Source organism: Anolis carolinensis, chromosome 1, assembly GCF_035594765.1.
Source record: "Anolis carolinensis isolate JA03-04 chromosome 1, rAnoCar3.1.pri, whole genome shotgun sequence".
Taxonomy (NCBI): Eukaryota; Metazoa; Chordata; class Lepidosauria; order Squamata; family Dactyloidae; genus Anolis; species Anolis carolinensis.
Window position 1 is genome coordinate 275,177,504 of NC_085841.1, and position 17,664 is coordinate 275,195,167.

The 17,664-nt window shown below is 38.3% G+C and overlaps 1 protein-coding gene across 3 annotated transcripts in view; it reads right to left on the reverse strand.

The window, feature by feature from the left end:
- irag1 (inositol 1,4,5-triphosphate receptor associated 1) overlaps window positions 1–17,664 on the reverse strand; it is an 85,540-nt gene that overhangs the window by 13,615 nt on the left and 54,261 nt on the right. For all 3 annotated transcript variants that reach the window (XM_008106852.3, XM_008106842.3, XM_008106833.3), the window contains exons 7-15: window positions 17,063–17,236; window positions 15,280–15,357; window positions 14,287–14,333; window positions 11,888–12,475; window positions 9,214–9,292; window positions 7,361–7,484; window positions 5,388–5,418; window positions 698–838; window positions 321–452 (exon numbers count right to left, since the gene is read on the reverse strand). In XM_008106852.3, coding sequence (XP_008105059.2) covers window positions 321–452; window positions 698–838; window positions 5,388–5,418; window positions 7,361–7,484; window positions 9,214–9,292; window positions 11,888–12,475; window positions 14,287–14,333; window positions 15,280–15,357; window positions 17,063–17,236 — 1,394 coding nt within the window. The remainder of the gene's footprint in view (window positions 1–320; window positions 453–697; window positions 839–5,387; window positions 5,419–7,360; window positions 7,485–9,213; window positions 9,293–11,887; window positions 12,476–14,286; window positions 14,334–15,279; window positions 15,358–17,062; window positions 17,237–17,664) is intronic.

Genomic DNA, 17,664 nt, shown 5'->3' on the forward strand with positions numbered 1-17,664 from the left:
CTGCACCAAGCACCTGATGTTTTAAGTGGCTGCCTTATTTCTTATAGTACTTAATTATTTGTGGATCATACTGAAAGTGATATCTGTCATGCCCCAATTCCTTTATTAACCTGCATGTTAACTACATACATGTGTATATTTTAACTCTTTGTCTACAACATGGTACCGTTCAAAATGTTCTCCTCCAGTAGTAATATGTTTGCATCATCTTTGAACCCATTCATGAAATCCACTTTGGGGCAATTCTTTTGGGCATGCCCTGATCCATCATTTGATAACACCATTCAATTGATCTACAATAGTAGCAACAACAGTCTTACCTGACGAACAGCTCCAACCATCTCAGCCCGACTGGATAATCGGGAGGATAAACGATGCAGCACTGTGATATCTTCCAGTAGCTTCTGGTACATGTCTCTGTGTTCGGAGTGATGCCACAAAGAAGCAGAGGCCTGAAAAGACAGCATACACAAATATATGGAGCAAGAGAACTGACTTGAATCAATAAGTCATTGTAACCCACAGTTCTAGGTTGTTCTGCTTAATAGTCCTTTGGGAATATTGCGAATAGTGGCCTATGTTTATATAGGAATTCCTAATCCCATTCTTTATTTATTTTCCTGGGCTATTTTTTTTTACAGGCTGAGCTGTGCACAATCTAGTTCTACACAACAATGAAATAATCAGGTTATCTTACCGTAATAGCAGATTTAAAGTTGTCTAATTCCCTTTCTGTGTTCTCTTCAGCAAGGTTTCTCTCCCTCTCAGCCTGGTTAATTCTTGATTCCAAAGTATAACTATCATTTCTAAATGCTAAGGAAAGTTGTATAAATACATTCTGTTGAGAAAAAAAGAAAAGCCTTTTTAAATCTGTCTTAAACAAGATTGGTTTTGTTGAGCATTGTTTTGATTGAGTTCCAATGCTGCTGTTTTACATTTTTATGTTTTATTTTAATTGTGTTTTTGCTGTAATTAATTGTTTTGTATTTATGTCTTGTGGGCATTATGTTGTAGTTGGGCCAGGGGACAATAATTCTACTACTACTACCATGTTTCCCCGAAAATAAGACAGTGTCTTATATTAATTTTTGCTCCCAAAGATGTGCTAGGTCTTATTTTCGGGGGATGTCTTCTTTTTCCATGAAGAAGAATTCACATGTATTGTTGAACAAAAAAAAAAGAACATTTATTATATACTGTACAGTAGTTGTCATCACAAACCAGCATAACCAGACGAACTGTGAATCCTATCAAGAATTTCTTGCTACTACCAATATTTCCATGTACAACACTCTATGGTATGTATATTTACTGATCCTGCATGCTCTGGTGTTCTGTTCAATGGGCATGCTTCCAAACAAAAACTTTGCTAGGTCTTACTTTCGGGGGAGGCCTTATATTTAGGAATTCAGCAAAATCTCTACTAGGTCTTATTTTCTGAGGATGTCTTATTTTAGGGGAAACAGGGTAGAACTGCTAGCAGGAGGAAAAGGGCTAATGGTGAGCAGGTGTTTGATGAGGAACAGCAAGCAAAGCGGGTTCAGAAAATACTTATGGCTCCTTCTGAGGAAGAAACGTTTGAAGGGTTCTCTAGCGATGAGGAGTCCATGCTGGAGGAAGATAGGTTAACAGAGAGTAGAGGAACTAAAAGGTCAACTCGGGAGCAAGAGTCAGATGAGGAAAGGGAAAGGAAGATGCTCCCACGGAAGATGAAACATTTGAGGGTTTTTCTGGGAATGATGGGTCTGAGAGTGAGATGGAAAGTGCTGCAGATTGGACTCAAGTAAATGTGTGTGCAGAGCCAGTTCCTGGGGGTACATCAGGGGATTGGCAAGCTACTGATACACCAGGGACATGGGGAGATCTAAGTCTTGAACAAAGATAGAGGGACTGGAGGGATGATGGGCGAGGTTCACGTATGAGGTCCAGATCAGCTGTGGATAATGATGACAGGGCGGAGGCCTCATCATCGTCGGATAACGATGCGTAAGTTAAAAGTGGAGTTGGAAGGAAAAACTCTTTTGCAGAAGGCAAGGTGTCGTTTTGGACATTGGGTTGTCGCTACCTGTTCTCCTGTTGGGCTTGGGTCCTGGCTGTACAGCTTCGTGTTCCTGGATTCGGTTTGGCTCTTGACGACGGCATCACTCATTCCTAGCTTGGTGTTCGCTGGCTTCCCTTTCGGCTCCTGAATTAGGTTTGGCTCTTGATGACAGCATCGCTCGTTCCTGGCTTGGCGTTCGCTGGCTTCCCTTTCGGCTCCTGAATTCAGTTTGGCTCCTGACAACGGCATCGCTTGACCCGGTTGGCTCTCCTTTTGGTTTCTGAATTCGACTTTGCTCCTGACGACGGCATCGCTACTCCCGGTTGGCTCTCCTTTTTGGTTCCTGAATTCGGCTTGGGTCTTGATGGGGACATCGCTACTCCCAGTTGGCTCTCCTTTGGTTTCTGGATTCGGCCTGGCTTTTGGACAACAACGTCGCCTGCTCTTGCTACGGGTGTGCGTTTGGCCCTCTTCCGGCTTTCTGTGCCATAGTTGGGCATGACAATAGTTTCAGTGAACTTTTGGCTGGAGTTAAACCGGATTATCAGTCAGGATAATCCAGATTATTTTTTGTTCCCGCATTTTTGCCTTTCTTGAAGCAAAGACATTTACTTTTACCAGGAACACTGAAGTTAAATGTTCCTAGGTTCAGAATATCATTTAATAAACATTTGTTATCTTTACTCCGTGTGTGTGGCCTTTTAAGAGGTGTCTGTGTCCTGACACATTATGTCCTATATGTAAACTGCCCCGAGTGGCGGGGTATAAGAATAAAGTTATTATTGTTACCAATCAAATACTGGTATACACTGGTAGAGATTGGTGTAGTCTTCTATGAAGAGATGTGCCAGATCTTAAGACTCATTGGAAGTCATGTTCTCCATACTGGAGAGCCATATATAGTAATATAGAATTAAAGCCTAGCAGCAAGGGTGCAAGCTGTCACCCATGGGCCTTCATCAGTAATTAGATGGAAATAGCATTTTCATAATTAACCACAGGTCCATTATGAAAAATGCTATTTTCTTCTAACAATAGGTCAAGTTTCTCTTATTTAAACTGCTTTGAGCCAGAATTGTTTAGGATTTTGGAATACCTGTACTTGCATATACATAGTGAATGAGGGGAGAAGGGAGGTTAGTCACATATTCAGTACACATTGAGCACCCCCTCTGCATACCTGCTCAACCAATGCTAGAAATCCAATAGGAAAAAAGAAGAAGGGGGAAGGAGGAAAGACTTTGCATACCAAAGAACCTTGCAGAAAGTTATGTCCCAGATGCTTCCCTCACTTTTCACCCTGTTAGCAGAGAATCTAGGAAGGGAAGGAAAAATAGCCCCCTCACTGGTCCTTTTCATTCTCCTTGAACTGGATTTAGGTAGTAGACAATGTGGTCACTCCATGTTCACCTTTGTGGTGAGTTTCCATGTGCTGAACATGTGGGTGGCTGGCAGCAAAAATATTAGGGGTTTTGGGGGGATATTTAAGCTTTCCAGATAAGAGAGACTCAGTCTGTACTAATGAAGAGTCATTGAAATGGCTTCACATTTTCAGAAGCAGTCATATACTATAGCTCTTTATTGTGTTTCTGCATAGAAATATGGAGTTGAATATACCAGTATTTGTGACTCATTATGGACTTTTAGGTTTAAACTATTGTTTACTATGCAGCAACCCTTGATATGCTGTATGAGATTCAGCTAAATTTCGCTGCTTATAGACTTCAGCTGGTCTGTGTTCTTTGGATGAAGCTGTCTTTATATATACATTTGTAGTGTTGAATCTTCGTGTTTGGTATTAATCTGCTTTGTATCATTATGAGGTATTTGTGTTCCTATGTATTGTAACAGTTGGTATATTTAATTATCTCGAGGCTTTGTTTATTCTGTGCTGTATATTTTATAATAATATTTATTATATTCACTTTTCTGTTTGATTGCTTGGATTTTCTCCTCTTCTCCTGCTGTTTCCTAGTTGGCGTTTTGCTTGTTTTGAGTCCCTCCTGCGTTTCCTGTGTTACAGCTTATGAACTACTGATCAGAAACCAGAAAGGTCCCAGGTCATCTGATGGGATTTTCCATAGAATTTTTAAAATCAGTAGTCTTGGCAAAGAAAGCAGACATATGCTTCTGTTTAAGAACATTTTGCTGAAGAGATAAATGTCTGCTGCTACTGCTGTATCAGCTGAAAAATTGGGTTATAAACTTTGAATGCAGACAGATCAAGAAAAAAACCTCCAGTATTGTGACAGGGACTATCAAGGTCTTAAAACAATTGTGTTGGTAATTAACTGAAGCCAAAGTTGATGTTCAGTCCCAAGTACCTCCTTTAACACAGAGATGAACAGCAAAGCTGAATAAGGAACCAATGTTTGCAAACCTAAAATGAGCTTTCAGATAATTAAAATCAGACACATTTTTCAAAGGAGATTGTTTTGAATGGGAAAGCTGCCTCAGGGACTCATGCAAAACATAGCTTTGGATGTATATGATATTATAGCGGCTCACAAGGGATAGTTTACTAGCAGCAGGGTTTTATTACTTAGGGCAGGAAGATGCAACTTTGGCAAGCCTGTGTCCAGTTTTACTCTAGGACTTGACACCACCTCTTTGCAAATTCCACCACTGAAATGGAAAAAGATAATTAAAGTAGGAAATACACATTTCAAAAGAAAACTACAAAAACTTCAACTTAATGTAAGCATTTTCTTTAGCTTCCTTTAAAGTGTTACTATTGAATTTTGCATTTAGAGATATCCTGTGTGTTACCTATAGCTTGTTCAAGGTCTGCCAAAGCAGGCTCTGTGCAGACTAAGTAAGCATGCAACTCACCAGTTCCTTATTCAGGACCCTCTTGAGTAAGAAATTAGAAACCAACTTCAGTGTTGTGATTATTCAATCAATAGAGATGCCACCATATTAATTCAACATATGCAAAGGGTTTATGACAGTACTGTCACTGGGACAGCATTCATTCCTTTATTAATGCAATATGTTTGTTTGTTTTTTACCAAATGATACAAGACCTTTATTCTCTTGATTTTTGTTTATTAGAAATCCTACCCAAAGATCCAATAAGAAAAACAACTGACTGCTGTTTCATAACCTCAATATTGCGCGGGTCAAAATGTTTCTGTTTTCCTCTCAGGCTATTCTAGGATATTACACAGTTATTAAAGACTCTTTAAAACATGTTATTTTAATGAAAAAGTACAGCTTTCTTAGAGACCAAGGAAAGCTTATCAACAAAACAAGCAAACAAATTAGCACCAACACTGTTTGTAGGGGTTTCAAACAAAACCAGATGGCAAATAGTTTTCAAAATCTCTACTGTAAAAGGGCTTACCTCAACTTCTCTTTCAGTTAGTGCAGGAGAGCTGGAATAAAAAGAGACAAAGTTATAATGCCTGGAAGCACATAAGAAGCCATGCATTCTGCAAATACAGTAAATACAGTAAATACAGTGATTACACAGCTTTGTATGTGCCACAAGCAGAGTTGAGAAAATCACTGCAACTTAAGCCAGCTAAGCTTTAAATTCCTATTTAGTATGTAGTTTTTTTCTTATTTCATTTCTGCATGCAGCAATTTTCTCTTTGATCTATAAAAATAATGTGTTATTTTTAGCAGGTCTTGAGCTTGATTTATACTTTAGGAATATATTCAAGAATCATAGAATCATAGAATAGTAGTGTTGGAAGAGACCTCATTGACCATCCAGTCCAACCCCCTGCCAAGAAGCAGGAAATCGCATTCAAAGCACCCCCGAAAGACGGCCATCCAGCCTCTGCTTAAAAGCCTCCAAAGAAGAAGCTTCCACCACACTCCGGGGCAGAGAGTTCCACTGCTGAACAGCTCTCTCAGTGAGGAAGTTCTTCCTGATGTTCAGGTGGAATCTCCTTTCCTGTAGTTTGAAGCCATTGTTCCGCGTCCTAGTCTGCAGGGCAGCAGAAAACAAGCTTGCTTCCTCCTCCCTATGACTTCTTCATGTATTTGTACATGGCTATCATGTCTCCTCTCAGCCTTCTCTTCTGCAGGCTAAACATGCCCAGTTCTTTAAGCCGCTCCTCATAGGGCTTGTTCTCCAGACCCTTAATCATTTTAGTCGCCCTCCTCTGGACACTTTCCAGCTTGTCAACATCTCTCTTAAATTGCGGTGCCCAGAATTGGACACAGTATTCCAGGTGTGGTCTGACCAAGGCAGAATAGAGGGGGAGCATGACTTCCCTGGATCTAGATGCTATACCTGCTATTTATGCAGGCCAGAACCCCGTTGGCTTTTTTTAGCAGCTGCATCACATTGCTGGCTCATGTTTAACTTGTTGTCAACAAGGACTCCAAGGTCTTTTTCACACGTATTGCTGTCGAGCCAGGCATCGTCCCCCATTCTGTATCTTTGCATTCCATTTTTTCTGCGGAAGTGAAGTATCTTGCATTTGTCCCTGTTGAACTTCATTTTGCTAGTTTGGGCGCATCTCTCTAGTCTGTTAAGATCATTTTGAATTCTGTTCCTGTCTTCTGGAGTGTTGGCTATCCCTCCCAAGAAGCAGGAAAGTCGCATTCAAAGCATCCCGAGGCAATATTTTTATAACATTAATTCATTATTTCAACATGGTGCTATATATCTAACAATGTTTTTAAGTAACCTCTCAAAAGAGAATATGCCCAAAATATTAAAACCTGTGCAGAAATAAGCAAGCATTTGTGAACTTGTATCATGTGGAACATAATTCATTTGCAAGAATGTTGTATGATCTTTGTCAAATACAGGGTTATTGGTCTCTCAAGATATGAGGCAATATTTTTATAACTTGAATTTATTGTTTCAGCATGGTGCTATATAAACTTCACAAAAGCTCTTCCATTTCCTGTATTGGTATGAAAGATAACACATTTCTTAAGAACCTGGCAAGTCCATGATACTTCAGCTATTACCAATATTGCAGTAAACAGTGCAAAAGTGAACAGGAAGTACTGCTTCCTTAATCATGCCAAGGAGACTTACTAACTGCACATTCAGGATGTAGGGTCACTTATATTTTGAATTAGTTGACTATCTGTATTTTCTGCTTAAAAAGCAACTTCATGGCTGCCAAAAGCATAACTTCTGGTCTCCTCTAGTTGTGTTTGACTATTGTCCCTTTCAACCGCAGCCAGCAGAGCCCCGAGCCTGGACTGACACATGCCTAACACGTCCAAATGATGCTGCATTGAGAGAGGCTAGTAGAGTCCCTGCCATCCCAAGTTCAATACAAATAGATTTCTCTTTCATAACACATTTGAGATAACAATACAGGTACCTCCCACAAATGGATTTACCTTCCAGGAACAGATGTGTGCACACGAAGTTTTCGAAAAAGGGCATCTGGAATGTTTGGCATGACATCACATCTACTCTTTACCTCATCCTCTTCTTCTGGCAAGAAAGGAATTGGTGAAGACCCTAGAGGAAATTTCATGACATAGATATTTTGTTGCTTATTTTTACAGGGAATCATGTTTTACTAATTCAGTGAAACACATATGGAACATTTCACTCTGATACTCTGTCCTCTAAGAAAACAATTTCAGAGTTAGGTTAATCACAAAATTCTGTTAATGAACTTCTGACTGCAAACAAATTTCTGCTATCCAAGGTAATAGCCACATAACATTCCCTTATCAGAGTAGCAATAGTTAATAGAATTAATCTTTCCATTTGAAAAGGGATAGCTGGGATACTATTTGTCCTATTAGAAATATTATAGATAAATTAACAATAGTTGTGGTCACTTCAGGTATGTGCATTCAAATTCTAATGCATTGAGTGGAATGCAGCAGTGTATAAATAAGTTTTAAAATCAGTGTGTCAGTCTGGTTAAATTCAGGTCAATTTGCTAATTATTGGGCTACTTCAGAAACTAAGAGTTCCTCCAAACTGGCCCAAAGTCTCCGGACTTGCAGGAGTTATACCTGTAGATTTCAAGGGGGCTTTCTGATATCCATATGACATTTTTTCCTATCTTGGTATATTTTGTGTAAATTTCCAGTATCAGCAGCAACTTTTTAATCCCACTGCAAGGTTCCTCTCCCCAATTCTGAGGTAAATGTCACACATCCATATTTATTATCTCGGTTCCTTCTGCTGCACTTTTGGTCCTCTGATGATGCCTGAAATTAGGGGCGTGACTAATGCCATGTTGTTCTTCCATTCAGTTTTGTGGCCTCATGACATTTCATTTATCAGACTGAATGTTTCTTCTTTTTCCCACTTTGCTTTTAGTGCTAATAGTGCTAGAATGTTATAGTTCTCAAGCACTATAACAAGCATTACAATTATAACACTCATACCACTCCCACGCCTTGAGTGGGAGAAAAGAGCAGTTGAAAAGAAACATCAGATCAGGGGTAGCGCTGAACTCTCCTACAACCTATGACAACCAGGGTCAGAAATTTTGTATATTTAGAGCTTGTTAGTGACAGGAGTAGATTCAACCATTACAAGCTGTGAAATCCTAAAATAGAAAGCACCAATATTTTTCAGTACTATCAGGCCATTTGGAGGAGCCCTCAGTGTCCTTTTAGAGCACATGAATAATGAACACAATGTATACTTCACTTACATAGTTGCCACCAGGGCTGTAGCCCAGGGGCGGGGGGTTAGGGATTCAACACCCGCCTCCCAAAATTTTTCAGGCTTTTTAAAAAACCTGGTTTACTCATGAATTTTAAGTAGTTAACCCCATGAGTGTCCAATGAAATTTATCTGTTTTGAGTGTCCACTGAAGTTTATCGATGGAGCCTGATTTCTAAATTATTTTGCATTATGGAACTACTTTTCATTATTTGCTAAAAAAAAGTTTCAAACTGCCCCCCCCCCCCATTTTTCTGGCTATGGCCCTGGTTGTCACTACAGTATATTCTTTTCCTCCAACGCACAAAATGAGGAATTTGCAGCCCTTAGTATGCTGTTGGAAATCTACCTCCATCCAGTATCAGCAAACATGACAAATGATCCTGTAGGAGTTGTAGTAAGTGGCCACAAGTTCCCACTCAGGTAGGAAAATGTGTTGTCAAAATAGATATATTCTAGTAAAAGTCCTGAGTTTCAGAAAAGAGTTGTGCTACTACAGGAGTATTCCCTCCCTCTGAATCATAAAATCATTTTCCCAACAGTTTTCGTTTTAGTTCACCTCTTTCCTGTTCAGCAGCTTCACTGAGGTCAGGGAGTTTCAATCCAACTAAATTTTGATTCCGCATCAATATATGCTCCTAATGTGGGAGTGAAAAATCTGAAATAAACATTCTTGGTAACAGAACAAAGTAATGTAAGCACTGTGTTTGACACATATAGCTAATGAAAGGAGCTAATGCTAATCAAGTAGTTGTAGGATTTCGCAACAATTCAGTATGAGTTTATATACCACTCTTCAGTTTGAAAAATGCCAATAACTATTCACTTTATAATACATTATATGAAATTAATAAAACATAGCAAAAACAGCAGTGAAAAAAGCTAAAACCTAGGAAACCAAAATATCCTTTGTACAAAAAGTCCATTAAAGTTAGAAGCCAGGAAAGCAGCCATTTGAAGATGATCCAACTGAACAGGCATCCTGGTAGCTCCCAGATTTGAAGTAGCACAGGGCTTTAAAAGTGAGCACCATTACTCACTTTTAGAGTAACCAGACTCTAACAAGTAAGTTCTTTCTCCCAGTTCGCTAGAAGCCATAACTTTAATGATAGTTGTCTAAACAGTTGTTATACAAATAACACATTTCAGTAGCCAACTCTGCAGGTTTACGGAGTACAGATCACTGTGGTCAAACTATCTTTGCCTTTCTAGTTGTGCCACTCTCAGTGGCCAGAAGTGCTCAGGATCACAGAGATCAGCTATACCTCTGTGATAAAGCTGGAACATGTTCATTTTGAAGGAGTGACACACCTGCTGCAACAAACTGAACGATAGGCTAGAAGAATTGTTTTACTCTTTCATTAATACACATGGGTAAAATAAATTATACTTTTGGATGGGCTGCACTATTTGTCAGAGCTAAAGATCTTGTAAAACTACAGCTCCTGTGATTCCACAGGAGTTAAAGTAGAGTCAAACTGCATTCATTCTACAGTGCATCCTTAAATTAGATTCCACCCATTACCCCTCCCTCTCAAATTCTACACATAAAAACAATCTTTTTTATAGAACTGATCCTCTGGAGACCAGGTTATGATAATGTGATATGGTATGCCTTGTTAAGGGAAAGAAGTGTTAAAAGCAGCGAGAAATAAAATGCAAAAGCAAAGATGGGGCACAAAGAGCAGAAATCTTTGGAGCAATGTTTCAGATAAGATTTGTTGCTATATTCTCAGGAAGAAAGGGTTTTTCTAGATGCAAAGAAATATCCTTAGAGACTAGGTAGATTATTTCATTCCCAAATATTACCCTGAGAGATGACAGGCCAGTTCATCAGCTCCTTCCTGTTTATATACTGCATACTTTATCTGAGACTAAAATACATCTTCGCTGTATTTTGTGGTCACCTTTATAATATACAATGAGGAAGCCACCAATGTTTCTCTTATAGCAATAGTTAGTCACTTCACAGTGCTGTTTTTTAAGCACTCAAAGCATAAATCTTCCAATGTTCTTTGTTGTTATATGCCTTCAGATCAACTCTGACTAATGGTAACCCTTTCACTGGGGTTTCTTGGCAAGATTAATTCAGAGGAAGTTTGGTGCTGCAAATGGAGGACTCGCTCAAGCTCACCCAATGGACTTCCTCAAATGAGTGGGGATTTGCATCCTGGTCTCACAGAGTTTTAGTCCAAACATTCAAAAGATTATCCCACACATGCTCCCAAGCTTTACATTGCAGTTTTACATCACTAAAACTACTTTCTGATTCAATATTAAGACGTACTCAGCTAGATCAAACCAAACTAGATCAAAAATCTGAACTCACACCAGCCAACCAGAGGATTGTGGGAAAACCACAAAAACCACAAAAAGAATTTGAGTGTCACATACCCTTCTCATTTTGTCTAGCATGCTGCCTGATGCAGAAGATGATTTATAGCTATCATGAATAATGTCTTTTGTTCAGACAGTTAATTTCATTCAGCCTATAGTTTGTTGCAGTTTTAGTGCATTAGGTCATTCAAATAATTTTACTGAAGCAAACAAAATATAGTAACTACATAGAAGAAGGCTTCTATACTTAGTGATAAATTAAAACATTCAGTTACCATGTCCTTTTATTTACAGATCGGTTCAAATGAGTATAATCAGTCATCTCTGAATGTGGTAATAATCTGGAACTGCATGTACTGTGACAGAGCTCGGAAAGGGCATCTTTTTGCTCTACAGTTCCCAGAATCTCCCGGTTTAGTATAGCCTTGGGTCATGCTAGTTGCAAGATTCAGGATATTTAATCCCCAAAATAACTTTTATATATTTTTGTGTATGATGAAATGATCACTATGATCATAGACCTCCAGCCAGTTGTTCTTGTCTTTTCCTTGTATTCAAAAGGAGAGACAAATGGTAAGGCCTGAGTCAAGAGGCTATGGCTGGAAGAAAATTTTAATGATAAAAGTTGTCACAGAGATATTCATTTTCTGTGATTCATTTTGGCAACCTTTTCTCTACAATCCCAGCCGGAGACGCTTTGCCCTCCACATACAGACCCCACTAAACCAATGCATCTTTCTTCACCTGAAAAAATGACAGCAAAGTGTGCTTGTGTGTGTCATTTTCCCACTGTTCAAATGTATATTTTCTCTTATTTCATTAAACCGCCATCATGTTGCCTCACATTAGAAACACAGTTAAACAGAACATTCCTTTGGTCATGTATAGAAACTCACCTCTCTGAGCTTTGTCAGTTTTTGCATTCGAACTGGTTGGACTTGTATTTGAAGGTCTTTGAAAGCTCCAAGTTTAGTAGGTGAGTTGCTGGGTTTGTTATTAATGGGAAAAAATTTATCATCTTCAGATGGTAATTTAAAAGGTGTTTTTTCTATATTACCAGGTTCTGCATGCTCCCATGACACAGCTCTCAGTAGAGGAGGGCGGGTCCCAGATTCTGTTTTGCAAGAAAATTTTGAATCCTTCGGTAGTGGTTCTGAGTGCTTAAACTTTGGGTCCGTTCTAACTGTCCCTGGTCCTTGTAAAGGAGTTTTGAAAGGCGGGTCATTCAGTTTGGTAAGGAATAGCTTTCCAAGTTCATTTTCACAGATGTTTGTGTTCCCATTTAGAGATACTCTATTGACGTCAGTACCTGAGGTGCAGGATATGGACAGATTTTCCATAATTTTATGTGGTTCAAAGTTCTCCTTTTGTTCAGATAGCTTCTCTTTGGGGCTTTCCAAATTAGTTGTGTGAGGACTCAGTCTTTCCTGAGAAACTTTTATTTGATCATTCTCCTTTTGATCAGTTAATCCTTTTGTGGTATTCTGAAATAAAATAAAAGGGATGTTTATCATGAACAAAGTAATGAATAAAAACTACAGTTTCTTTTTAATAACCAAAAGCAATGTATTCATGATAATAACAAAAAATGCTGCTTTTTCTTCAGCAAAGCTCCTATTGAAATTTAGTAGAAATAATACATGCTTGGAATTGTACAAACTGTCTTGTTTATACCACAAAACATTTATACTGAACCAGAAGAAGATGCTGTAATGTGACTAAGTTTCTTCAGTTATATTTACTGAATCTGCTTATACATAACCAAGAAACTATTTACACAGCAAAGCTTGCTGCATACAACTCAGATGATTTATGACTTGTTCACTCCAGAGTTATACCATCAAGAGTGGCAGTGCAGTCCTATCCATATTTACTTCACTCAGACCACTATGTTCAACATAATTAATCCCTGCACAATTGTACCTACAGTTGTGCTGTAGAGGTCAAGTTACATCTGAATATTCAACAGAGTCTTCCCATTTCATTTAATAGCGCAGCACATTTGGATACTGCTCAAAAGTCTCCTAGAATATCAAAGTTGGCACTCAGTAGATAGCCTGAATAAATATATATCTCATATTTTGTCTTTGAATACACATCTAAAATGTAAGTTTTTCTAGGTATTTTCGAATCCAACTTCAGGCCATCTTTTGGAATAGAGATAGATTCCTGAAATAGGGATGGATCACTGAGAGAGAAGAGGTGATGCAGAACCCTGTTGATTTTAATTGATTTCTCAGTTGTTTATTTTGGGGGGGGGGGGCTGTTGGCTGCCTTTGCTATTGTCAGCCTCATTATCCTCCTAAGACTGGCTGACTGGGTTAAGATGTGGAGGCACTGCACTGCAATGCCCCCCCACTTTATGGGATAGTGCATTCCAGAAAGTTGTAGTGGTTATTTTTTCTCCTCCTCCCCTACACCACTTATTTCTAGAGATTACACAGGGATCTCTATTATCCCCAATGCTCAGTTCTGCCTCTCTTTTTCATTTAATACAGATAAGATAATGCATATTCCAATTAAGTGCTTGGGGAAAGGTAATAGATCAGTTGAGAGCCCAATAACCAAGACATGTTATTCAAAAACTGCTTATGACGGAGTGTTCACACTGTAATTTGCAGTTCAATTCTATTATAATAGATGTTTGTTTTTATCTGTATTGTAGTGTTAATTTGTTAGCCATCTCAACTCCCAGTTTTGTTAAAAACATACATAAACAAAGAAGACGAAGATGACAATATATAATGGAAAAAGGGAGAAAAAATGGAATGTGGTAGTACTAAAATAACTTTATTTTAGTATGGATATAAACCCACTTCTTCAGATGCAGTACATAGTGATAGCAAGGTCTTACGTTTATGATGACAATGAAAATATAATTAACTAAAGTTTTGGCTCCCACGCTGAATATATGTCTGAGACACCTGGGAAGTGCTTATACCAAACAGAATTCTGCCAGTCCATGTTCATAATACTTCTGAAAGAGCAAAGGATGTGTTATGGGACAAAGTGAATATTTCCCTTTGGATATGGAGGCAGTGGCTAAGAGGGCAGTTGAAAGGGATCACTGAGAGAATGCTTAATTTTTCAATTGTCTTTTAACTTTTTGCTGTAAAAGACCCTTAAGATTATTTGTAGTTTTGTTTTCCTAATTAGATTCTGAACCCAGAGGTGTTGGGGCGCGGGGGGGGGGGGGGGGTGTTAGATGATTGCAGGCTACTTTTATATGAATCTTACCCTAATTCATTTTACAATAACAATGGTCAACCATTTAAATTTTTTCAAGCATTCTTACCTGCAGTGGAGACACTGAACCAAGAGTAGGTGCAAAGGTATCTGACCCTTCAAATAAGAAAAAAGTGAGTGATTAAATGATTGGCTCTTATATATTGAATATGTAACAAACAGCTCATATCCAGATTATATGGCTACTACAACAGGCACAAAACAGAGTAATTATAACAGAGTAACTAAAACCCAGAACCAAGTCAACATACACCTGGTTTATAGGATTCAGATTATGGTAATTTTTGCATCATGTACCACATCATCCTAAATGCACTGTTGCAAAAGGCAAGATATCTTTAAGAGTCTAGTTTTGTATTTTATGAGGCATTTGGGTTAACCTCTCTCCTGTTACTGCCACTTTGCTGATCTATTTGCTTCCAAGGAAAATCCTTACCACCTCCACACTTTAATTATCCTCTAGGCAAGCAAATATCTCTCTGATGAACTTTGGAAAATAAAATTAATTTGTCTCAGATCTAACTTTATATCATGTTGTATTTTGTTAAACTGTTGCAGTATATTTTTGAACAGTCAACTATTAATAATTTTAAATTAGTATACGTGGGTTGTGGCCTTCACTACCACAAAAATATGGCAACTAGCACTGTGACAAAAGGATTTACGGACAGATTAGACATGGTCTTAAAACATAAATCTGTTCTAATGGTTATTAGCTAATTTTGATTGCAGGCAATGGAGCCACCTGCTTCATAACCATTATTTATGTGCTTAATTTTTATCCTGCCTTTCCCCCTAGGGACTCATATGTGGCTCTTCAGTCAGGACCTGCTTCCTGGAAGCTTCTCACCGAGAAAACTAGGAAGCTGGGTTCTTTTTAGTTTCACATACTGTTCCCATTCAATCAATTTGTCCAGGGATACCATTAATATATCATTTTGGGAAAAGGTGTTTTTAACATTTTGTAATGGTTCTCCATAGTTGTCCACCTAAGGCAAAATAATAAATTCAGATTAGAACATGCAACACTAATTGATTTTACCTGTTGGGCTTGGAAGAGTGAAAGAGTTGCTTCGAGATGATGCAGGTGAAACGCTGGGACTAAGCGCTGGGGATAAGGCTGCATTAAATTATGTTAAAATCAGTTAAAATATAACAGTGCACAGTACATTTTTGTATTTGTTGCTCTTGACACATATTCTTACACTTCTTTTTCAATGGAATTTATTTCTCTTTGGAAGATATTTATGGTATACAACTGCTCAAGTTTGCGTATGGGTCTTAAGGATGATGGCTGCATGCCTATGCAGATTTATAGTATGTACAAGAACAAATCACAAGTCCCTTTTCTAAATTGATTTCAAATAAGACAAATTAGGAATTTCATAACTAGACAATGCCATAGGTCTGATTCAAATTGCCATGAGTAATAACCATCTCCAACAAAGGAGAGAGAAAGAATTCATTTTAGTCATAATTCTTCTTCCTTCAAGGCAGTCCTGAAAACAGAACTGAAAAATAATGCAAATGTGCCTGTTCCACTGCATTAAATATTTTGAAGGAGGAGAAAAGGATATAGCAACGGGAATATAAATCAGGGCCAGAAAAGTCTAACGCTAAAGTGAGCAATAAGCTCCCAATGCTTTAATAGGTTTTATGCCATAATATAAAATGTAAAAATATATTAGTTTTAGTAGGACTTGTGCCTCTGTGAGGACCCTCACTGTTTCCCTCTATTGAGTCCCTTTTTTTAATTAGCAGGATTGGTATTTTATGTATAGTTCTTATGGGAGGGCAGTATAGATAGCCCTCTTCCCTTTAAGCCACCTCTTTCTTGCCTCTTTAAGAGCCTTCCAAGGGCAGAGCCTTGTATTGCAGCCTTATTGTTCCTTTTCAAAAAAGAAAAGGTTGCTAATAAGCTGACACCATCAGGAAAATAATGCCTATGATCCTGAGGTAGTAGGAAAGGAGTATTCAGTCCTTTCTGATCAGAAGGGATTCAGCCCAGTATAGCAAAGCAACACAGAAGATAGGAGACTTGGAAATGGCCACCCCTTCTTTACAGAGGAGCACCAGAGTCATCAAGCCCACTCCAAAGGTGATGGCCTACTGGCAAGACCAGATGGACTCATTAAAGCCTAAATACTAGATACTAATCAAGCAACTTATCACTTCCAACAACAGGAAGAAATATTAGAGGACAAAGAAAAGTTACAGTAGCAGTACCGTGAATGGAAAATCCATTCAGATTGCATGATTTCCCTACTTGAGCATATGGACATGGTCTGTACTAAGATTTATGTATGAGGATCTTTGTTAGTCATTAATTTCTTGTTGGCTATTTTTCTGAACATTCTCCAATCTGTTCCCTATGCAGCCAGGCACCTTCCATTTAGACAGCTAGCATGGGGGCAGAACAGGACTCCTGCACCAAAATGACTAAGTACAGTAGAGTCTCACTTATCCAACATTCGCTTATCCAACGTTCTGGATTATCCAACGCATTTTTGTAGTCAATGTTTTCAATACATCGTGATATTTTGGTGCTAAATTTGTAAATACAGTGATTACTACGTAGCATTACTGCCTATTGAACTACTTTTTCTGCCACATTATGTTTTTGTGCTTGAATTGTAAAACCATAACATAAAATTTTTAATAGGCTTCTCCTTAATGTCTCCTTATTATCCAACATATTCGCTTATCCAATGTTCTGCCGGCCTGTTTATGTTGGATAAGTGAGACTCTACTGTACTGGTTTGAAAGTACTTGTCTTAGTTTCTTAAAGGTTATTGTTTTTTTATTTTAAAAATTGAAACATTTACCTGTGGGAGATTCTGAAAGACTGCTTCTTGATTTTCTTCCTCTGCGAGTAAGGAATCTCTCACTCACTCTCTTTGCTTCTTCTAATAATTCAAGATTCTTCTTTCTGTCTTCTTCAGATATTTTAACATCTGGAAGCTGGTCATTCAGCAAGTTAATTATATGACCTGTATTATCTAAACAGCCAATAATCCACATTACAAACTGTTCAACTTTTAATATTTTTAATAGTTTGACTCTGTTTTAATGTTGACTTTTTGTATATTTAACTATATTAAAATACGAGCATTATCCCGAAAGTAGATTATATTTTGGAATTAAAAATGGACAAAGTATAGGAGAAAACATTTACCATATGCAGTTGAAAGCCACACCCAAATACCACTTCTCAACATAGTCGCCATTCAAAACTCTGCTGCTTGCATCCTCAACTAGCCGGTCACCCCTTCCCGCAGCTGCACATCATCGCCAAAACGTTGCGTTGCCAGCCACCTCCCCATTGAGGAAGCAAGCGGCAGAGTTTTGTGGGAAAGGAGTCGCTATGAAGAAGAAGAAGAACATTTTATTGGTTAGTCCTTAGGCCATATCAAAGTACCATTCATCG